The sequence below is a fragment of the Dryas octopetala genome, chromosome 4 (assembly GCF_963921425.1).
Source record: "Dryas octopetala chromosome 4, drDryOcto1.1, whole genome shotgun sequence".
NCBI lineage: Eukaryota > Viridiplantae > Streptophyta > Magnoliopsida > Rosales > Rosaceae > Dryas > Dryas octopetala.
In genome coordinates this window covers 12,541,276-12,564,065 of record NC_141369.1, presented here as the reverse complement: position 1 = coordinate 12,564,065, position 22,790 = coordinate 12,541,276, and the positions used below count along the sequence as shown (strand labels likewise).

The 22,790-nt window shown below is 35.3% G+C and overlaps 3 protein-coding genes across 3 annotated transcripts; 2 read left to right on the top strand and 1 right to left on the bottom strand.

Moving 5' to 3' along the window:
- The first annotated feature begins 5,053 nt into the window (after positions 1-5,053).
- On the top strand, positions 5,054-7,722 carry WRKY40 (WRKY DNA-binding protein 40). Its single transcript, XM_086239650.1, has 5 exons — positions 5,054-5,415; positions 5,545-5,607; positions 6,103-6,447; positions 6,566-6,682; positions 6,882-7,722. Exons 1-5 carry the CDS (start codon positions 5,335-5,337, stop codon positions 7,230-7,232), a joined length of 957 nt encoding a protein of 318 aa, XP_086095776.1. The 5' UTR covers positions 5,054-5,334; the 3' UTR covers positions 7,233-7,722.
- Positions 7,723-9,984: 2,262 nt separating this feature from the next.
- Positions 9,985-12,804, top strand: PNSB1 (NDH-dependent cyclic electron flow 1). Its single transcript, XM_086240292.1, has 6 exons — positions 9,985-10,630; positions 11,024-11,214; positions 11,390-11,647; positions 11,893-11,998; positions 12,390-12,475; positions 12,596-12,804. The coding sequence occupies exons 1-6, from the start codon at positions 10,043-10,045 to the stop codon at positions 12,759-12,761; spliced, it is 1,395 nt and encodes a 464-aa protein (XP_086096418.1). The 5' UTR covers positions 9,985-10,042; the 3' UTR covers positions 12,762-12,804.
- A 485-nt stretch (positions 12,805-13,289) lies between these two features.
- LOC147286930 (putative inactive cadmium/zinc-transporting ATPase HMA3) lies at positions 13,290-20,532 on the bottom strand. Its single transcript, XM_086240226.1, has 10 exons — positions 20,422-20,532; positions 19,893-20,137; positions 18,620-18,874; positions 17,700-17,797; positions 17,046-17,301; positions 16,820-16,957; positions 15,868-16,195; positions 15,172-15,374; positions 14,764-14,966; positions 13,290-14,247 (listed from the first exon to the last, which is right to left on the bottom strand). The coding sequence occupies exons 2-10, from the start codon at positions 20,116-20,118 to the stop codon at positions 13,474-13,476; spliced, it is 2,481 nt and encodes an 826-aa protein (XP_086096352.1). The 5' UTR covers positions 20,119-20,137; positions 20,422-20,532; the 3' UTR covers positions 13,290-13,473.
- Between the last annotated feature and the right edge of the window lie 2,258 nt (positions 20,533-22,790).

Genomic DNA, 22,790 nt, shown 5'->3' with positions numbered 1-22,790 from the left:
TTATAACATAAAAATGACTGATACTAATTGTCACAATTTGACAGTGGCAATCATTGTCACGAGGCCTATTATAACGCGAGTTTATTTGTCAAAAATTGTACATCTTTGTTTTTGAAACCTTTTAAGTGAGTTTATTTAGCATGAAGGACAATAAATGAACTTTAAATCATTTACTTAAAAATAATTAATTTATTATTTTCTTAAAATGACCAAAACAAATAGGGAATCTGCATATGATGTTATTTGCAATGCGCAATAATCCTTATATTGAGCATCCATAACATTTCAATTCAAACCTTGAAATTTAGAGAGAGAGAGAGAGAGAGAGAGAGAGAGAGAGAGAGAGAGAGAGAGAGAGAGAGAGAGAGAGAGAGAGAGAGAGAGAGAGAGAGAGAGAGGACGCATGTGAAGTCTACAATAGAAAGAGTGATATATACATTATACAATAGGAGAACTAAATATTTTGTGGAGGGAGAGATCAAATCCAAGACCTAACTTTGGTTTTTCCCAAAACAAACAAGGAAACAATAAAGAAGTCCATAGTGGTTGACCCTCAGATGCACCTTAAAACTTCCAATTTTTGGGTGGATTAACACTAAGCACAAATACCCTAATCCAACATAATAATTATTAATATTACTTAATAATTCATAATTCCAATTTGTCATGCATATTCAATTATCCATAGTTCTTGAAAAAGAGTCAATAGGGAATAAAAACCAGCTCTAAATGTCCATGTTTTTTGTCTGCATATATATTATATGTTTATAATTAAGTAAACAATTAATTAATGTACTAATAGTTTACTGCTGATGATGCACCTTTTTTTATTAGCATTATCGTCATTACTCCATTACTTAATCGTGCAAGTACTATTAGCTATTTGATTAAGAACAGTCTCTAGAATTATCATAGCCAATTCAACTACCTTTTGAAAAGGACCATGACTGTAACCCCAAAATATTAACACTAATTGGATTATTATGCCTTTTCGATTGAGTGTAGGATCAGATCTGCATCTGCTTTATGTTAACACGTAAAGTTGCAAGTTACACACTCCTTGTCCTCGCCTCTCTTTGCAAACTTCAGTTGAGCTAGCAGCCAACTTTGACATGAATATTTTTTTTCTCTATTTTTCTTTTTATTTAGAGGAGTACTGGGGAGGGGTTTTTAATTTTAAAAATATTATTAGTACAATCTTATTATAAAATTGTTTTTAAAATGATGCATGCGATGACTAAGATGGCAATGAACTTTCAGAGTATCTACAGTGCATATATTGTATATCATGTAACACAATTAATGGGGGAGAATCCATACCCTATTAGTAGAAAGCTAAACCCATCAACAACTAAGGATCACAAAACTTCGGCATAACATGGTGTCTGCATCGTAGAATTTTCTGAACTTTCATTAGTTCACTTGACGCTGCTACATGAGCCATGTATCATGTCAACAAAAATCTCATTAAATTTCAAGAGTTTTGAGTCCTAAAGCTCAAGCCCTATGCAATAGTAGTTATGGAGGCTCAAAATCTAGAGGTGTCAAATAGGTCAGCAAGTACGAGTATGGTACACACAAATAAATTAATGAGACGGGTCGGGCTGAATGTTAGCCCACCAAGCACGACACAACACGAGCATGATGCGGACCAAGCACAACATGAGGAAGAGCACAAAATGAATCCAAACTAGGCATGACTCTTTAAACATTGTATTTTCCCTTTTGGAAATTCAGTTTTCCTAGAAGAAGATGTTAATATTAATTATTAGAAAAAAATATTACAAGATAAATTTTATCACTACGAATAGGCCGGCTGTGAACTATTTCGAGTCAAAATCGATCTTAATTATCTGAACCGGCACAAGTACGAAATAACTATTAAATGAACAACAATTTTATTCCCACTCCCACATAAACGTGCGAGAGTGCAAGCGCGAGTGCAAAGATGAAAGAGCTAATAAAGCTTTCTACTAAATTATAAAGGTTTATGCTCTAGTCTCTACTACAAAGTCTACAAGAACTTTTAAGTGCTGGCAGTGTTACCTCCCTATTTCTCTGTCATCAAAGTTACCTCCCTTAAAGTAACCCAAAAGTATATACATAAAAAAAAGAAATATTGCTTCTCTAGCATATTCTAACATATCATTAATTCTATGAGTACTTCCGTTAAACATTATATAATTAAAAAAGAAATGATTGCACAACTTCGTGTTTCGTTCAAGTAATAGATTCTAGCTAATTGAAAAGATCTTTCACTATGATGACTAAAAGGTTAAGTTGCATTGAGATATAATAAGAAGAGTAAGATGAAGTAATATTGTGATTACCAAATTTGTGACATGCAAGTGGTATTGGATGAGTGGAGTGAGGATAGGGATATTACCTAAATACTGATAAATTTTGGTCTTTCATTGGGAAGGCCCCTGATAACTTTGTTTTTCATTCATAAACTTGTAATATATATATTTTGCAACATGTAGGACAAATTTACGATCAGCATCGAGCGTTTGAACGCTTGCCTAAAATTACATGCAACTACATTGTAGCTAGCTACACCCCATTGCACTTAATTTTTTGCATTATAATTACACATATATATCCTAAAGTGATGGATTAGTCCACTTCACCTAATTTGTTTGATGTTAAAAAGGTCCAAATCCACCTAGTGCGTTTTTGGAGCTTTACTTTATAAAATAATTCACCTAATGTGTCTGATGTTAAAAAAGTCCCTAGTTTTTTTTTTTTTTAGGATGATAAGCTGACCTACCTTATAAAATTAGGAGTGTGTTTTAGGGGGTTGAGCGCTCGGTGTGGCTGATTTTGTTTAATTTGCACAGTGTCAATGCTGGAAATTGTTGAACAGTAACTCACAAAATTAGGTTGAATGTGATTTCTAATAATTATACTTTTGTGTTGGTTTATTCATTATTCAATAAAACTGTTCAAAAATTTCAGTAAAAAAAAAAAAAATGCAGACCACTCAACTCATTAAATACTAGGTCAACTTGTAATGGAAACCTCCACTTGAGCTGTTTTGTTCTCGATCTTAGGCCCTAATTCGGACAAAAAAAAAAAACCCTTAAAACTATAAATCCTGAATCATAAGCCCATAATCTCATAAATCTATTAAAACACACTTACACACCTAAATAACTCGTAATAATCTAAAACACCATTATAACTGCACTTTATAATCGCACAACTGCATTGCAACTGTAATTGCATAAAAACAAAAAAACAAAAGCGTTCAAGGTCTTACACAATTTTTCCCTTAAAGTTCTATAAATATCCTGGCATGTTTTTGCGTACTTTTAAAACTTGTTAGGAAGTTTTGAATGGTTTTGTAATAAGTGTTTGTGGGAAAATCCACATCTATCCGAACAGCCAATCACGGCTCGACACGTGGTTAGTCAAAACCAACCTCGGTGTTGACTCTCAGTGGTCAAACTTTGACCTCCACATCATCGTTGATCAGCACTTCCTCTGCTAGCTCGGACCGGATCTCCACACCGGGCCCACCACGTTTGGTCCGAGCCGAACCGATGATCTTCCAAGGGATTGAGTGCCCATCTTTCCACGGTCATCCCGGTTCGGCTCGGCTCGGCATCAAAGTGACCTCCTTTCGAGCTCTGGCGTTGTCCGGTCAGGGCTCGGAGGGACCCCTATCTTTTGGATCAGCTCGGTCTGGAATCCCATGCCCGATCCGATCACATATGGACTTCATGCACACGCATAAGAACATCTGTTCGGCTCGGCTCGACTCCCCGCCACCATTCCCAGGAAGATCACGTCGGAATGAACCGCCACACATAAATGTATCTGACACACATCCCTTGACAGATGGAATATCCAACCTGCATTCATGACTATTGGGGCAGCTTGTCTGAACCTTCCAACCTTACATTTAATGAAGCATTCAATGCAGTATTGAATGCTGAGGAAGTAAGCAGCTGTGCATGCAACTAGGTCTGACCAGGTGCGTGGATCTCTAGCAACCACTCATTCACATGCAGGTAACTTATTCATTAAGTCTTCCTTTGCCTATATAAGGCACCATATATGCACAAAATGAGAGAGCTATCAAGATATACACAACACTTATACAAAAATTCCCATCCACAAAAGAGCCTACCCAACCTGCTGAGAATAACCCAGAACATTTGTCTTGTTCTTCCCATTCTCCCAAGTTCATACTCTGTTCTCCCTCATCCACCATCAAACACCATCACTGACTTCATCATCGGAGCGTGTTAGGCTGGTACCACACCGGTCCATCTCCTTTGATCTTGTTTCTTTGCAGGAAGATCTCAACCAACATCCACTTCATCATCCAGCATAGCATCTGATCAGCCAGATCAGCTATTCTAAGTTGTTGCGTCTACCTTACGAGAATTTGCTTCAACAATAAGTATAGTTTATACCTTTAAATTGGCCAGAAAAAAAAAAAAAAAGGTTTATACCTATAATATCCTTCATCTGGATATCTTTTCTTGGTCGGACATTCATCTGGAATTTAGAAGCGAGTTGACAGCTTTGGACTTGTCAATCAATACACAAAATATACTTTTTTGTTTTGTGTATATGGATGAAAATACATGGAACGTGTAAAATGTTTGAAAGTTCAAAACGTGACAGAAAAGTAAAGGCCCATACATAAGAGTTAATACACACACATACCCCCCCACACACCACCAGGCAAAAGACCCAATATTTGACAAAGACAGCATCGGGTCAACATAGAACTTCTCTTCCCCCATATCTGTTCCTGAAAATACCAATTAATTAATGCTTTACCATTAGTGCTTTACCATACACAAGTAACAAAACACAATTCAATGATATTTTTTTTTCTTAATTTTATATGGCGTGCTTGACTTCAAAATTTTGAACAAGAAATTCAACTCTCATGACGAACCGACATGTCGCACACCTTTGCAGTCTTTATAATATTCTCTCTATAAACGCACACCAAGCCACTCTCTTGTACTTTTATACGTAGCAACAAAGATCTAGATTACTATATATTACCATTAGATCCAAACTAAAAGCTCATTGCCAGCTCTTCACTGACACTCGTATATATAATCTTTATCTCTTTCTCTCTCTTTCGACCCTGTTTCCTTATACAGCTTGAGCTTTTGGTTTCTATATATTTGCCTTCATTTGGTTCTTTCAGCCAATTTCACACAACTTGGTGCTCTAGATTTTGGTAAAGGAATCCGACCCTGTGATCTTTTTGTTTTCTTTGTCAAATTGAGGCATAAAGATTTGGTTGAGGAGTATAGGAAGAGCTAGCTAGCTGCTATAGTTTGCTGCAATATTTCAAAGGATATGGATAACTACTCATCAGCTGCATATGAGACTTCTTTGGATCTTAATGCCAAGCCTCTCCGGCTTTTCGACGATACTCCGGTAGGTGGAAACTTAATATACAGATCGAGTCTCTGGCATGCCCAGAAGCTCTTTCTCTACTAGCTATGGTTATCACTTTGCTTAAAATTGCTGAATTACTTAGAAGTTGGTTGGTTTGTTTGGTTTCAGAAAAAAGAGGTGCATAGCAAGATGTTGATAGACTTTGGGAGGCAGCTTTCAGCAAAAGATGAGGTTAGTTTTCTATTTCCCACCTTACCTTCTCTATCTTCTGGTTTGTGGCTGTCAGTGAACGAAGGCTAGCTGGAGATAATTTCCATGTGTTTTTTTTTTTTTTTTAATTGGGTCTCTTTCTTTAGCAAGATTTGAATCTATGGCCTAATAAACTCCCAAATCCAAGCAAAAAATGATGTGTCTGGCAGCATATTCAAGCAAAAATGTTTAGATCGAACTTTTAGCAAGCATGTATTATAATGATGAATGCAGTTATATATTAAAATGGGTGTTTTGAAAGTAGGCAGTTCTTCATCAAAAGCTTCAATTTCAATAGCAACAAGCAATACAAACTTCTTTACAGTATTAACTACTTGCAGCTTTTCAACTAGACTAAATAATGAACATAGAAATTAATTTAGTATATTTCAGTCCAGTCTTGTATGGTCCAAACCATGAAATATAACTATATGGGTGCATATGTCTAAAGATCTTTATCTGTTTTTTCATTCTCAGAGTGGTGCTTTGTTAGAGGAATTGCACCGGGTGAGTGCAGAAAACAAGAAGCTAACCCAAATGTTGACTGTGATGGGTGAGAACTATAATGCTTTAAGAAGCCAATTGATAGAACACATGAACAAGAAACCAGAGAAGGATCTTAGCCCAATATCCAAGAAAAGAAAGTCTGAAAGCAGTAACAACATCAACAACAACAGCAATATCATTGGAGGAGTTAATGGGAACTCTGAGAGCAGCTCCAGTGATGGAGAATCATGCAAGAAACCAAGGGAAGATCAGACCATCAAGGCAAAAATTTCAAGGGCTTATGTCAGGACCGAAGCATCGGACACAACAAGCCTGGTAATTAGTCCATATATCATACAATATTGCTAGAGTGTACTGAACTGTAGGCCTTTTTTCTTAATTCTCTTAGTTCGGTTGAGGTGTGTACTGAGCAATTCTTTGTGTATTTGTATAGGTTGTGAAGGATGGATATCAATGGAGAAAATATGGCCAGAAAGTTACCAGGGATAATCCTTGTCCTAGAGCATACTTCAAATGCTCTTTTGCTCCAAGCTGCCCTGTCAAAAAGAAGGTGAGCCCAAATCAAAACCTTCCCTTCCTGCTCCAAACTTATTATGTAATCAGAAAATTATCTAGTAAAGTGCAGTTCAGGTCTTAACTTAGCAAAATAAGTAATTGGGACAGTTTTGCTATGTATCATTCAAATCTTTTGAGTTTCTTACTAAGAGGCATATTAATTAAAGGTGTGTTTGCCATAATTTGATCTTCAGGTCCAGAGAAGTGTTGAAGACCAATCTATTCTGGTGGCAACTTATGAAGGTGAACACAACCATCCCCACCCTTCTCAACTTGAAGCAACATCAGACTCAAACCGCTGCATGACCTTAGGATCAGTCCCCTGCTCAACCTCTCTTGGCTCAACTGGACCTACCATTACTCTTGACATGACAAAATCCAAGCCCAGTGCTGATACCAAAAGCACCAAAACAAAGACCGAAACACCGGAAGTTCGGCAGTTTTTGGTGGAACAGATGGCCTCTTCTTTGACAAAAGATCCCACTTTCACAAAAGCACTTGCAGCAGCCATTTCAGGAAGAATTCTCCAACATAATACTTACTGACAAAAAAAAAGGGTGAAAGTCCATTAAGAGAATTGACTTTCACTTGTCACTTGTCACTGTCAGACTGTTTTGAAAATTAGGTGTATTTTGTAAATACAACATTGGAAAAGAGGACAGAAACTTTTGAATTCACTTCACTGAGCAGCTAAATTTCTTCCAAACTTGGACTGCAATTTGAAGCTTACATACATTAATTGGTGCTTGGCTTAAATTCAGCTATATGCATTGACCTGCATATGATAGTAACAGCCAAAGCCTTGAGTTTGAGGTATATGAGAAACTCCTGTTGTCCATGAGAATCCTATGGTTTCAGCCAAACCAGCAGCTTCTGTATCTATGGGAACCAATCCTTTCATTTTTGTTTCATACATGGTCAAGAGGCAAACAAAAAGACTCAACCAACCTTATAGACCATGTGGGTATGACAAACTCTCTCTGTATGCACTCATTGTACCTGTAATCTTTTCCCTTAAAAGTTTCTTGCAACTAATTAAGATGGTATTCCAAACTGCCTGACATCAGGCCTAACCCTGCAAATTGTGCTTGTTTTACATGTCCTACGATTTAATTTAGCATTAGACCATTCCAGATCGAGGCTGTTCAGCTACCAAAGAGCAACTGAGTCAATGAAATCAACTAATGTTTCTTTTGCTAATTGAAATCAACGACAGTAGGTGATGTTTCTCTTGGTCAATGATAGACTAAGGAGGCTTTCAAAGATATTTTCTTTGAAAAATATATAACCTAGCTACCATTGCAGCGCGCTTGAGTCAAAAGAATGAGTAGTTGAGCCAAACGTGAAAAAGAATAATGATAAAAACAAAAACCAGTTAGTAACTATAAAAAATCAACAGAACTGATTCTAAATATTTTCTATACCCAGAAGGTTCCAAGGTCGAATTCCTCCCATATCAAAATTACAAAATACACTTCCCCAAAAGCTCCAGCAGCCCAATACAATGGAGTAATTTACATCCAAAGTCCTCATTAGCTACTTTGAGGTGAAAACCAAGTTTTTAAAGCTCTAGCTTGCTATTCCTAAGTTATTGAAAGACCCAAACTTGTCAATTACATGCATCATTACAAAAGCATGAAACAGTACCCAGCCTAGTAAACGATTAACAATAACATTAATTTTAAGTAGGCCTTGAGCTCTAAACTTCTTCAACTTTCCCAGCAACCAAACAGTTGTAACTAAAACAACAATACCACAAGCACACAATTTGTGATCGTCGCACACGCACAGGCACCCGGGGTGCAGCCAAATTATACTTTTGGTCTATGTGGTTTGATTCATTTTCCACTCTAATATGTGAGAATGTGGAGACCAGAGTGTTATCCCACATTAGAAAAGTGCATAGTGACTTATAAGGGCTTGAGCTACTTTTCTTATTGCCAATTAATTTTGGGATGGCTGTCTAGATTCTTTCATGGTATAGAGTAGGTTCACTCACATGTTTTAGGCCAAGTGGCCACACGTGCTTCACGTCACCCAATATGAGTTATTCACGTGTTTGACTTAAGTGATGTTACACGTGCGGGAGCATGTGAGAATGTGGAGTGTTATCCCACATTGAAAAAGTGTATAGTGACTTATAAGGACTTGAGCTACTCCTCCAATTGTTAATTAGTTTAGAGATGAATGCCTAGATGTTAAAAAAGTTTCAATCAAAACTTGTAGGTTACTTTAGTTTGTAATTAATATGAAATTTCTAAAATTCCTAATCTTTTGATCATTGGATGATGTTGTGGTTCCAAACTTTCATGTGAAATGACCAAAATGCTCATGCTAATGTTAATTTAGAGCCATCAAATTGCCAAACCATAAAAAAAGAAGAAGTAAAGTTAAAGAAGTTTAAGAACTTGGTTTTGATTGCAAATTAACTAAAAACTATAAGTATTATATCAAAACTTTTAAAACCATGTGGACTAAAGTAGATAATGACTAAAACTAAAAGTGTAGTTTGGTCTAAAGCAACGCATAAGTGATATGTTTTGGTTTGGAAATAAAGAAAACTTAATTTTATGTTTTTTGTTCAAATGTGAGTCAGCCTAAACACAATATTATTATGAATGAGTTGTGGTATTGGGTCGTTTGATACAATTAAATGAATCGAGTTTAGATTAATTGATATGCGACATAAATACAACACAAGCATGATTTGCTAACATGAATCGTCATTCCTACATGTATCAACGCCTTTATTTAGTTTATATAAATAAGATTTAATTCGCTAAATTTGAATAAATAAAGATTGTCACATCATTTATTGAGTAAAATTCGATAACAATTTTAGTGGGCGAAACATTACATTTTCAACAATGCCCTTGAAAATTGTCTCTCATAACTAAGAGTTGCGTATGCTCATTGGGCATGTATCTCTAGTAGTCGTGAGTAGTTACTTTACACTCAAGGTCAAAGTTAATGTTCTCCAAATTTATGATAATTGCCCATTTTAGCTTTTCTTGTAAGAAAAAAAAAAAAAAAGAAAAGGAAAAAGGATAATTTATAAATTTTACTAAAATGCCCTTGGATTGGTTGAATTTATGACTGCGGAGATCCAACTTGCACTCCTACTGGTGGTAGAGTGCCACATCATCTATTTTTTTTTTTTTTTTCTTTCTTTTAAGTGAAATATGTAGAGGAGCCCAAGGAAAGACTCCACTTATCCAACCGTAGGACCCCCACTTATCCAACTACCTTCCACACAATCAAGTAATCAACTCGCAACGTTTATATGTCCTGCTAACTCCCAATAACAATACTACCAAAAGAAAGAAGCTTACTCAAAACTTGGTTGCCATAATTCATGGCTACTACAACTTCTCTGCTTCCCAAACCCCTCTCATCATTTCTCACAAACACACCTTCATTCCCCTCAACCCACTTCACCAAGCTCTCATTCTTGAACCCACTAGACCATCATCCCCATTGCACCAAAAGAGCAAACCTTCACACCTATGTCAAAAAGAAGAACCCCTGGCTTGATCCCTTTGATGATGGAGAGGACCCTGACATGGAATATGGATCTCTTTTCGCAGACGGGAAGCAAGAAGAGGACGATAGACCACCCGAGAACCCGGAAAACCCATACGGGTTCTTGAAGTTCCCTATGGGGTACAGTGTGGAAATCGCATCATTGGCATTGAAAGTGAGGGGAGATGTTAGGAGGTGTTGTTGTGTGGTTTCTGGTGGTGTATATGAAAATTTGTTGTTTTTTCCGGTTATTCAGCTTCTTAAGGAACGGTACCCGGGTGTCCAAGTGGATGTGGTGGCGTCTGCCAGAGGGAAGCAAGCTTATGAGTTGAATAAGAATGTGAGATGGGCTAATGCCTATGACCCTGATGATCATTTTCCTGAACCGGCTGAGTATAATGACATGGTTGGACTTCTTAAGGTTGGTTGGCATATCTTTCTTCTTCTCCTTTTTAAGTAAATCGATTTATATCCAAAAGTTATGTTAATAGGCTAACAGTTCTTACTTTTATCAATTGGATAGATATTGAAGAACTTAATTAGATGGTTGTCTGGTTGTTGTTGACTCAGAAATATTGTCTTTATTATATTTTCAATGTCTATTGTCTAGCTTCTTTCTGACAAGTAGCTGCAAAATTTTATCAATATTCTATTGGTTTGCCTACACTAGACAATTAGACGTAGATGATTAAATGCCTACTGCAGATTTCAGAATCCTATAAGGTCTTGGTTTAACATTGCATATTTGTAAGTTCAAACTTAACAGGTTGCGTACTTTATCTAGTTTTGTAATCCATTGCCTTGTTCTTACCAGGGTAGGTACTATGACATGATCTTATCAACCAAACTAGCAGGGATCGGCCATGCTATATTCTTGTTCATGTCAACAGCCCGAGACAGAGTTAGCTATGTTTATCCAAACGTAAATGCTGCAGGAGCTGGATTGTTTCTATCTGAAACATTTAAACCAAATAGTACAAATCTCTCTGAAGGTGGATATAACATGTGAGTTTATAATACAGTACAACACAGATGATTTAGATGCTTCTTTTGAAAAATGGACAGCACTTGAAAGAGTGTTCTGAAAATATAGCAGCAACATGTATCGATAAAAGAATATTATGATGTGATTCTTTTAGATTATGTATCTAGAAATTTTCACACAGGTTGTCTAATTCAGGTATCACCAGATGGTTGATTGGTTGGGTAGACCAATTCGGGATCTTCCGCGGGAACCTCTGCCCCCACTTAAAGTATCAATCTCAAAGAAGCTAAAGCAGGTTGTAGAGTCAAAATATAAGAATGCAGGTGTAGATAAAGGAAAATATATTGTGATTCATGGGTTAGAATCAGATTCAAAAGCCTCAATGCAGTCTAAGGGGGATTCTGATAGCTTGCTACCCATCCAAGCATGGGCTGCAATAGCCAGTGGTATAAGGTATGAAATTTTATTGGATTTCCTTCTAAAGGTTGTTCCAGAAACATACATTTTCCTTCGTAAAGGTCCTCCATATATTCTCTCTTTTTTTGTTTTTGATAAAATAGTCATTATATATTTATATGTATTAGTCTAACTGAAGTTGCATGTTTACTTTCTAGTTGGCCAAGACTTTTGTAACAATGGCTGGAGCTGACAGAAAATTATTGATATGGGACTGTATTTGTTATTCTATATGCCAACAGGGACTTTAGGCCACTTTTTGTCATTCCACACGAGAAAGAAAGGGAAAATGTGGAGGAAGTAGTTGGAGAAGATGCCAACATTGTATTCATAACAACCCCTGGACAGGTGTGCATAAGTATAACTTACTTCACTAATTTCCCAAGAAACAATTGTTGCACAGAAATAAAGGAACATGGAAAACTACACACATATAAACATTGGAGTAACATTAGTTTGGAGGAAAGAATGGGTAGGACAACCTCTGTCATGTGAATGCTTTTTCTGTGCCTACCTTGACACTTCTTTGATTTCTCCTACTCCCCCAAAGAAACCACTTTTCTTTTGTAATTTAATCCTCCTTCAGGGCAGGTGACAGGATTGACATTCATGGAAGTACCTTCGATAGTATCGAATCTTAACTTTTGTCAAGGACTGTTGCCTGCAAAATGATAAATCAATGAAGCATGTTCAAATTCTAATGGTGTCCCTTTACTTTCACCCTATTTTTCTGCTTTAGTTTGCTGCTCTTATCAATGACTCGGTTGGTGTGATAACGACAAACACTGCAGCTCTCCAACTTGCAAATGCACGTCGAAAACCCTGGTAATTGCATATGCCAAGTTACTAGTTTGCTGACCTTATATGAGTACTTTCCTTTGATATATATGTTTTCCTATTTCTTTTATCACTGAATTCATAATTTGTAGTGCGATTCTTTTGCAGCATTGCATTATTTGGCTCTGCAGAGAAGGGGAAACTTTTTGTTCCCAATGCAGAAGAGAAGAATTGTGTTATTGTTTCATCCAAGACTGGAAAACTTAAGGATATTGACTTAGAAGCTGTAAAAAATGCACTTCAACTTTTCAATGTGTCCCTAGCTCTAGTCTAAATTGGGTTGAGGGTCACCCTGATTAATGATTTAGTTGTTTATATATTGTTTTATCATTCACATTCTTTACGTCAATTTGTACACACGACCATTAAGCTACAATAATGATTAACAAAATCGAGGCAGATTATTGCTGCTATAAACGTTCTCAAGGTTAACATAGTCCCACACTGCCCCTGTACTTTTGGGATATGCAATATATAAACATACAAGAAACCATTCCATCAGCTAGGATGGCTAGAAAACCATTCCATAGCAACTCTAGGATGGCTGAAGTTTTGAATGCTGCACCTCACCCTTTAATCTGCTCAGAATAGGAAAGTCATTTCAACAAAAATGCCCACGTTCCTATTCTCAGTCCTTACTCTTTCCTTTTGCCATTACATCATGAAGGAAAATCATTACTTAACTGCTGTGAACATCACTATATTACACTACTTTGACAAAACTTCATGACTTTGAGATATATGATTGCATACATTAAATGCATCTACGTCCCAAATTACCAATTGCAGGTCATGCTTTACATTCACAAGAGTTGAACCCAAGAATTTAGTCAGGGTTTTTATTTTTATTTTTTCACAAATGTCCCTCCTTTCCTTGTAAATGAGAGAGCTGACAATAGGGATCCAAAATAAGAAAAAAGGGCTTGTAATGTGCCACCATAAACAACATTCAAATTAAATGCCGAAGATTGGCCTAAGAAAACAGGTTAAGGACAATCATGCAATAAGGGTACATTGAGAGAGGACGAAAGGTCAGAACCAGTTCTTTTGCAGCTTGCATGATCATAGTGCTTTGCCTTATTTATGTCATCACTGCCAAGGCAACAATGAATTTCATCCAAGTCCATGCACTCATTATTACCAAGCAAGCTTGAATTGGAAGTACTAGGCTGGCATTTTGTCCCACAATTCTGAGAAGAGCACTTTTGAACACGTACGTCTTCAGCTTCGCTGTCCAAACAACATTGCTGGTTGCTATGAGACAATTTGCTGTCATTCTGGCTTCCATAGTTATGGGCATCTGGTGCAGAGGATTTTTCATATTTCCCTCCACGTTTGTCAGTTCCTTGCAAAAGTAGCATGCTGTTGAGTATCACAAGTACACATGTCCCAGTATCAGCAAGAACTGCAGCCCAAACAAGTGGATAACCTGCAATGGCCAGTGCAAGGATTGCAAGCTTGGGAGTCATTGACAAAATCACATTTTCAACCACTTTCCTATTTGCTCTCTTCGCAAGCTGGATTGCTTTTGGTAGGTTTCTAATGTCATTTGACATTAAAATCACATTCCCAGTTTCTTGAGCAAGGGCTGACCCTGAAATGCCCATTGAGATACCAATATCGGCCGTGGCTAAAGCTGGGGCATCATTAATACCATCTCCAACCATGGCTGTATATCCTTCCATTTTATATTCATTAACAATTCTCGCCTTGTCTTCAGGTAGAAGTTCTGCACGGACAACTTCAAGAGCTTGCTCAAGCTGTACATCAGATATATTTACTACTCATATTAGCTTTTCATTCATTTGCAAAGAAAATGTCTATGCACTTATTAATTTATCATAGAGCCATGTATATTACCCTGAGCAGTTCAAAGAGTGAATCGTTAAATGAGTTTAATTTAATCACAGCATAGCATTTCTGAACAAGTGGGTTTTTATTGCAGATAGAGGTGCATTGCCAGAAATGATCTCAAATTAAATTTTCAATCTTTTCTGAGCTTTGCATTTGTGCTATTAACCAGTCACTAACAGATTACGCAAAAACAAGAGACTTCCTGGATTGCTAGAAATGCATTAACCAAAAAGAAACAACATAAAATAAATATTGACAAATGATACAGATAAGAAATCCAGTTTGGTGCAGTCATTGTTGAATCATCAGATTCTAAAGAGATCAGCAAAGATAGAGCCATCACCATAAAAAAATCCCACTGAGCGGGAACCCATCTAAGCAATGCTTTGTATATATGTATATCAAGGCTAGATATAATGCACCTGCTCATTTGTGTGCATAGCTGCAGTATGACTATCTCCTGTGAGCATAGCTGTTTTAATGCCTAATTTCTTCAGCTCCCTGACAGCCTCTAAGGCCCCAGATCGACATGCATCTGATAGTGTAAAGATTCCAGCAGGGGTTCCCCCAGAGTAAATGTATCCAATGGTCTTCCCACCCTTATCATAGCCTTCAATGTATGGAACTGATATTTCAATAACAGTAATGGTCAGAGGAAGCATGAAAACATAGATCTTATCCAACTTGATTGGAGTTAAACAAAATGAATGGACATCCTTGGAGTCAATAGCTATCTCATAAAACAACTTAAAAATATATAATGCACGTGCACTAATGTGAAACTGGAGGGTTCGGTTTGCAGTTTTGAGAATGGAGTTGATGGCTTTCACCTGTTCTGCAACCAGCTCTTAAAGCAATTTTTTTGTTTCCAATGTAGACATCTTGTCCATCAATTTTGCCATGAATGCCTTCCCCAGGAAAATTATGAAGTTCCTCCACCTCTTCAGGCTTTGGCTCAATTGAAAGCAATCTTCCATAATCAACCAGTGCAGCTGCCATTGGATGACTCGACTTCCTCTCAATGCTTGAAACCCTTGAATATTTTGTTTGTTTGACTAATATTAATAACTAACCAACAAACTGTGAAATTTGCAAACAAAAAGAAAATTCTATAAATGAACACAGGCGTCAAAAGAAAATTTAATACACTTTTGTGTATTGAATTAGAAAGGAATCCACCCAACCATCTTTTCCCCTTTTTTTTTGCAGCTTTTGAAAAAAGTTTCTGTGCTTAAACTAAAACTTTCCCTCTCAAGTTTCATGGAGTAACTTTTTCTTCATAACCATAGTTGTGATGAGATTTCTCAAGTGCGTAATTCCATTGCCTTTACCGGATGGAAACACATTTTATAAATTGAATTTCCATTTGGGACTGAAAGAAGATTGAAAATTTTCCAACAAACTAAATATTTCTCATACAATTCAATGTTACTATCCCTTGTCCTTGAAAAGCAAAAAGTTTAAGATGGTAAATCAGATTTGTAGAGTTATCAGTTTTTTTTAATGAATAGAGTTGTAGTCTTTACCAGTAAAGCAATGTGTTCACGCTGATGCCATCATGAAGAGATTGAAAATCCATCACAACAAATTCACCACTTGTTATCGTACCAGTTTTGTCAAAGGCCATGGTCTTGATTTTAGCAAGAATTTCAAGGTAGTCACCCCCTTTGATTAGAAGGCCAGATGTTGCTGCCTTCGTAAGTGTGCAGAAAGTCACAACAGGTGTAGAGAGGATGAGAGCACATGGACAAGCACTTACTAAAACAACCAAAGCTAAGCGAAACCATTTGTTCCAGTTATTGACATGTAGTGCAGCTGGAATCACCATAACAGAAACGGATATGACTAGGACCACTGCAAAACAATACCAGGAAATTCATTAATGAAAATCTTTGCAAGCTTTGTAGTATTAAGGGAATGTGGTTAGTACGAAAGAGCATATGGAAGGTAGTACCTTAGCAGTGACATAACTTCTAATAGCCCTAACATTAGACTTGATCATGATCCATGTAACAGTCAAACTCTAAAGCATTCGGTATTTTCTGAAAAAGAAGGGGCGAAAAATCCAAAATTGGGTTGCTTATAAAAGTTTATATTCTAAAACTCTCCTTTCCTGTATGCCCTCTTTGCTCCTAGTTCTACTTGGAAAAGAAGTCTCATGTTGAGCAGAAAGAAAACCAAAATAAGCAAAAACCACCATCAAAATCATTCTTTCATCATCTTAGAGGTTTCTTTTCCTTTAAGTACTACATTGCAAAATAGGAAAATTCTAATACCGGCAACTTTTATGGAACTTTTTTTACTCCATTACCTGTTTGTATATATCACTGGTTATGCACTCACACCAGTCCCATACACTTGTGCATAACGTGAAATAAGATGGCAAGCCACACGTTAAGACACCTCATGGAACAATTCAATAAAAGAATTCTATAGGTAACATAACCCCTACAGGGCAATGGTGAAAAGTTGACTGACCTGGGGTATAAAACCTTGCAAATTTATCAACGAATCTCTGAGTTCTGGATTTTCTGTTCTGAGCTTCTTCCACAAGTTTAGCCATTTTAGCAACCACACAGTCTTCAGCTAAGGCTGTAGTTTTTATGCTAATATAACCTAAAGAGAACCAAAAAGTTTCAGAAAAGAGTAAGAAAAACATAACTGTTTATATATCAACAAATATAGGGAGGGAGATTTATGTTACCAATGAGATTGATAGTGCCAGCCCAGACAATTGATCCCTTTTGTTTGGCAACTGGATATGACTCTCCAGTTAGTGTTTTTTCGTCCACTTCACCTTCACCTTCCACAACTATTCCATCAATGGGTATGACTTCACCAGCCTTAACTGCAAGAATTGTGTTCAACTCAACCAGATCAACATCCAGAACATCTCCGGTTTCTGCTAAGACAGCTTTTTGAGGGGCCATGCTTATCAACGATGACATCACTGCATTTGCCTGAGTACATAACATGATTAAAATTACAATTTTTAATAGTCCTTTCTTACATGGTAATTGACTACCACAGGTCTAATCAGGATTAGTCTATGATGTCATAGTCATTCGGCCGTTTACTAACATTGTTATTTTAATTTGGTTTATTACATGAAGCGAATTTCTTCATGACCTTTTCCTAAACTGGCACTTCATCAAAATTACTGATTCTTTTGAAACAGATTACGCATGTCTGCAATATTCAAATCCATCCATATATGTTTTGTTGCTTTTCTTCTTAAAAGTTTCATTTTTATTTTCTTTGAAAATAAAACTAAGATGAATATGCAATGAGGTTAGTTCTTGAATCTTTTTCACAAAAGATGGGTTAATTCACTAATGGAGAAGGATTGTGAAGAAACCTTGTGACGTGACCTTGACTCAAGCCACTCTGCAATGGTGAACAGAAAGACTATAGTGCCAGCTTCCAAATAATCACTCAGAGCAATTGTCCCAATCACTGTCAAAAATATACACCATGTTTGAGTTACCAGTATATCATAAACTAGCACCTACGTACCAAAAAATTGAAATTCTATATAGTTATGCAAACATATAAATCTACATAAACCATAACATGTCTATCTAATTTCAGGCATATAATGTTATGCATAAACCTTGCTTTACTCAAAAAACAAAATTTGAGCAAAAGCTTCATTGAAGGCATTTCATTAAACATATGAACTCACTCTTGGAATACAGTCACATGGTTTATCACCTTTTTTCTACTTGTACTTGACTGATTACATTATGTTATAGTAATACAATTCAGGCCATCAATTCTATTTCACACTAAGACCATTCAAGCCATCCAATCAAGGCCATAGTTTATCTGGGTTGGACTCCCTTTTTTTTTTTTTTTTTTTTAATATTTGGTCTGGACATTCACATATATAGTTTAAAGGTTGGCCAAAGATTTTATTTTTAATGTTAATCATTCCAAGACAATGTTACTATTCTATTAATCTTTCAAATAGCCAGGTCATGTAAAGAACTGGAAAGTTCAGTTAAGTTAGACCCTAATTTATCTTCTCTTTGTTGAATATGCTTATTTTTAAGTGAGAGTTTAAAGGTTTTATTGCTTCTTTAGTATTTGATAATGTCAATGTTATTGAACAGAATAATTAATCACTGTAGCATTAGCCTAAGGTCATGTTCTCACCATCTATCCTCATCCTTAAGGGAAGGAGGTGCCAGCTACTTCTAATTAATTATACACAAGGTAAAATCCTTTGCAAAATACAATGAATTAATTAAATCTCATAATTAAATATTCACATACCTGCAAAAATAACGAGAATGTTGATATCAACCTTAAGATTCCGAATTGAAGCTACACATTTCATACAAATGGGAAAAATGCCAGCTGCAACTGCTCCTAGGGCCAACCACTCCAATGGGCTGTATACATACTTCAAAAATGATAGTAGTAGTAGCACACCACTAACAATTGCATATGGACTTGGCCATTTTTTCTTGTAATCTTCCACATGCACTCTAACATTTGATTCTAGCCTTGCTTGATTTAAAGCCTCAACTGCCATGAATAAGAACCGCAAATTGATCATGATGATAACATAATATACTCAATTTACACACAAAAAGAAAAAAAAAAATGTAGAGAGAATATAAGGGACATTTTAAGCAAAGGCATGTTGGTCAAGAATATATAAAATAGTTTGTGCTCTTCCATTAATTATGCAATGTGTCATATAACATCAAAATGTGGCTTGTGGCACTCTTTGTCATATTAATTCACTGTCCATCCCTCCAGCTGTTTTTAAATATCATTGATGTGATAAAAGCTTGGCTTAAATTATGATCTATCTCTTATAGGTACAGTTTTGTTTTATATTATTGAACTGAGATCCAAAACAGAAGAAACCCTCTTCTTTTTCAAATTTAATGATTCCAAAGTTATATTGTTATATCATGACAGATGAAAGATATTTAGTTAAGACTCACTGTGCATGAAACACTAAACAATTTATATAGGATTTGTTATGAGTTATGAATCATAGTATCATTTGTACAATGTTATAAGTTATAACTAAATATGCTTTTGATATATACAGGGAACCAGCCCTGATAGGGGGGGACTCTTATTTTCATTCTCATTCTACTCTCTCCTTTGGTAGTTTATTTCTTTCACCATGTAAGCTAACAGGGTTCACAAGAAAATATAAGGTAACACAACAATGCGTGAGAGAGAAAGGATTAGCAGATTCTACTCCCTTTCTTAATTAACAAATCCATCATCAAAAAATTGAAGAAAAATCTAAAAAATGCAAAATTTATTCAAAATACATTTTACTATCATTATTATCAAACTATATGAATTGCCAAGGTGGTATATGAAATTCCAATGAAACAACATTCACAGCATCCTCTATCTTTGCTCTTCATGACACTGAACTTCCAATTCATCAATAACTACCACCAAAAAGGTATAGTACGCGGTCAACTGACTAATAACTGGTCTAATAATAATTTACAAAAGAACACACAAAAAAAGAAAAGCATCAAAGTGAGAGCAATGTTTTTCTGGTATTTACCAATTCGTTTCTGGGAGATGAGGAGACTATCATGGACGACAATGACAGTTTTAGAAGGGAGAATCACAGATACCTCTTTAACACCATCAAGAGGCTTCAGGATATTCTCAACCAGAGCAACTTCTGCTGAACAGCACAGGCCCAACACATCAAAGTAGCTTTTCTGCAACTTCTTGGCAGCCTTGTTTTCATCTTGGGCAGCACCAAATACCTCAACAGAGAACATGTTCTGTTGGGCTTTAAACCTTTTGCAAATTAGCACACACAACTCAACTCAACTCAACTCAACCCAACAAACCAACAATATCCATATATCGAATAAAACCCGGGACAGCAAGTAAGTAGCAACAAATTAATATGCTACAATCAAGCAAAATTTATCTAAGAGGCAACAAATCAAACAAGTAGAAGTCAGACCAAGGTTTGACATGGTTCGGCTAACATCTGAAAGCATAATATTCAAAGCTAAGCAACCAAGACAAGACAAGAGTAAGGACACAGTGTTCTTCATTATAGGATTAAGGCATACCTCTTTCGAGCTTTAAACCAAAATACAGAAACCTGACCACAAGAACGGAGATTTAAGGTTTGCTTCTGTTCCGTTCTCTTTAAAACCGTTGACTTCGCGCTATATATTTGAAGTGCCGAGTAGTCTCTTGGCCCAAAAAAAAAAAAAAAGAAGTGCCGAGTAGTCCTTTCCCACTTTTTTAATACATTACATGACCGAGTGTAACTAGTCGCATTTCTATATCTAATTATCATTACTATTGGTTTTTAAGAAATTTTACTGGAAACTTCAAGCGGGAATAAAACTCTTTCAATCATTTTAGCAAATTCCATTTAAATTAATAAGATATTTCAATATAATATAATAATTATTATGAGTTTTATTTATTTTTTTTCAATAAAGGTAAATAGGTTTTGAAATTTTATACTACTTTAGGCAATAAGCCAAATCCACTTGCTTATGTTATGTATTTTGATGCGTTAAAAATTAAAAATTTGCCTACCCATTCCAATTTTTTCATTACTTATGAGTATGAAATTACGACATTACCCTTAATTTGGTTTATGATTTAAAATTTGAGTTTAGAGTTTACAAATGAGGTTTATATAGAGTTTACAAAACGGGTTTAGGGTTAGAATTTGGTTTATGAAGCTTATGGCTTAAAGTTTAGATCTTCACCCAAAACCTAGAAGCTAAACCCTAAACTATTTTGCTGTATAGCAGTTAAATACAAACCTAATACAAATTTAAATCTGCATGGTAGTGTATGTTTATTCATTTATTGTAATTTCTATTTTGGTAAATAGTGACTAAAATAGAATTACAAAAAATTAGATTGATTAATCTATAAATTAATATGAGAATATTTAGTAATTTATTTGTAACTAGCCCTTTGATCTTTTTAAGGTTTGTTAGGGGTTACTTGGATTTATTAGTATCGAATTCAGAATAATTTAGGGGTTTAGGGCTAGTTACTTTAGTTTGTAAAAACATTTTTTTGACTTATGTTACATTTTGGGTTTAATTCTTAAGTTGTTTTGGAGCTAAATCTTAAACTATAAGAGATGAACGAGGTTAAAAAAAAAAAAAGTTAAAATGCAATATAGGATGTATAAGTTATAACTGTTTTACAATTTATATATATAACTGTTTGATACGCCACTAACTTGAAAAGAAACTGAAAGAGAAAGATAAAGGCAAAACAAAAAGAAGGTAATGGGCGGAAGAAAAATGTAAAAAAAGTCAATTAACAAAAAGTCACAAAAAATTGTAAATTTTACTTAAAAACTCATTTAAAAGATTTATTTATTTTTAAGTCACAAGGAGTGGCTTAAAACTAAATTTTTTTTTCTGACGCCGTATATAACTTTTACAGAGTTACACTTTATCTTGTTATGATACAATATGTAACGTTACACTTTATAATTGAGTTAATTACATTTACACCCCCTGAGGTTTATTATTTTTTCACATAAACCCCTTGGGGTCTCAATAATTACACATACACCCCTGAAGTTTTAAAATTATTGCATATAACCCCCTATAGTGAGACGAAAATGATGAGAAATTATGTACAAAAATATGCTAAGGGATTAAATAGCCTAATAAGATTATTCAAGGTGTAAGGTCTAACCTGAATACAAATATTTTCTTTTTTATTTATTTATTTATTTTTCTTGTAGGAGATTATATGCAACAGTTTTAAAACCTCAGGGGGTGTATGTGAAAAGACGATAAACCTCATGGGGTGCAAGTGTAATTAACTCTTTATAATTTCGTAGAAGAGGAAATTACAAATTTGGTCCATTTATTTTATATCTAGTTCAATTTTGGTCAACGATTTTTTTTAAGTTCAATTTTGGTCCACTTATTTTATATCTAATTCAATTTTGATTCACAATCTTTTTTAAATTATGATTTTAAATTATATTGGTTGTGTTTTCTTCAATTATAATTGAAGTATAAGTTATATTTCATCATTTCTTAGTCATAAGAATCAATTTGGAGTATTAGAGTAAAAGAGAATTGAAGTTAATTTGGTAAAGTTTGAAAAATCTAAAAAAAATTTATGAAAAATTGGTAGTTTCGGGTACCCTATTTTGGGGCCAATTATCTTGAGTTTTAGAACTCTAATTTAAATGATCTTTATATGGTTGTAAAGAGAAAATGCATAACTTTAAAACCAATATATGTTTGCTAAATTTGGCTGAAATATGATAGGGTAAAAGGCGTGACAAATTTGAGATAACAAATCTGAACCTTTATTGAACAAATGGAACAATTAGTGGACTAAAACATAACATAAAAAAATCGTAGACTAAAATTAAACTAGGTATAAAATAAGTGGACCAAATCTGTAATTATCTCTTTCATAGAATTACATTTTATTG

Excerpts from the sequence above, each read along its gene's own strand:
- WRKY40 (XM_086239650.1), top strand. The coding sequence starts at position 5,335 with ATGGATAACTACTCATCAGCTGCATATGAGACTTCTTTGGATCTTAAT. Across the intron at positions 5,608-6,102 it reads AGCTTTCAGCAAAAGATGAG|AGTGGTGCTTTGTTAGAGGA; the intron begins GTTAGTTTTCTA and ends TTTCATTCTCAG. Across the intron at positions 6,683-6,881 it reads GCTGCCCTGTCAAAAAGAAG|GTCCAGAGAAGTGTTGAAGA; the intron begins GTGAGCCCAAAT and ends TTTGATCTTCAG.
- LOC147286930 (XM_086240226.1), bottom strand. The coding sequence starts at position 20,118 with ATGTTCTCTGTTGAGGTATTTGGTGCTGCCCAAGATGAAAACAAGGCT. Across the intron at positions 17,798-18,619 it reads CATTCTCGTTATTTTTGCAG|TGATTGGGACAATTGCTCTG; the intron begins GTATGTGAATAT and ends TATTTTTGACAG. Across the intron at positions 17,302-17,699 it reads AGTCAAGGTCACGTCACAAG|GCAAATGCAGTGATGTCATC; the intron begins GTTTCTTCACAA and ends TTATGTACTCAG.
- PNSB1 (XM_086240292.1), top strand. The coding sequence starts at position 10,043 with ATGGCTACTACAACTTCTCTGCTTCCCAAACCCCTCTCATCATTTCTC. Across the intron at positions 10,631-11,023 it reads ACATGGTTGGACTTCTTAAG|GGTAGGTACTATGACATGAT; the intron begins GTTGGTTGGCAT and ends TGTTCTTACCAG. Across the intron at positions 11,999-12,389 it reads TCATAACAACCCCTGGACAG|TTTGCTGCTCTTATCAATGA; the intron begins GTGTGCATAAGT and ends TTTCTGCTTTAG.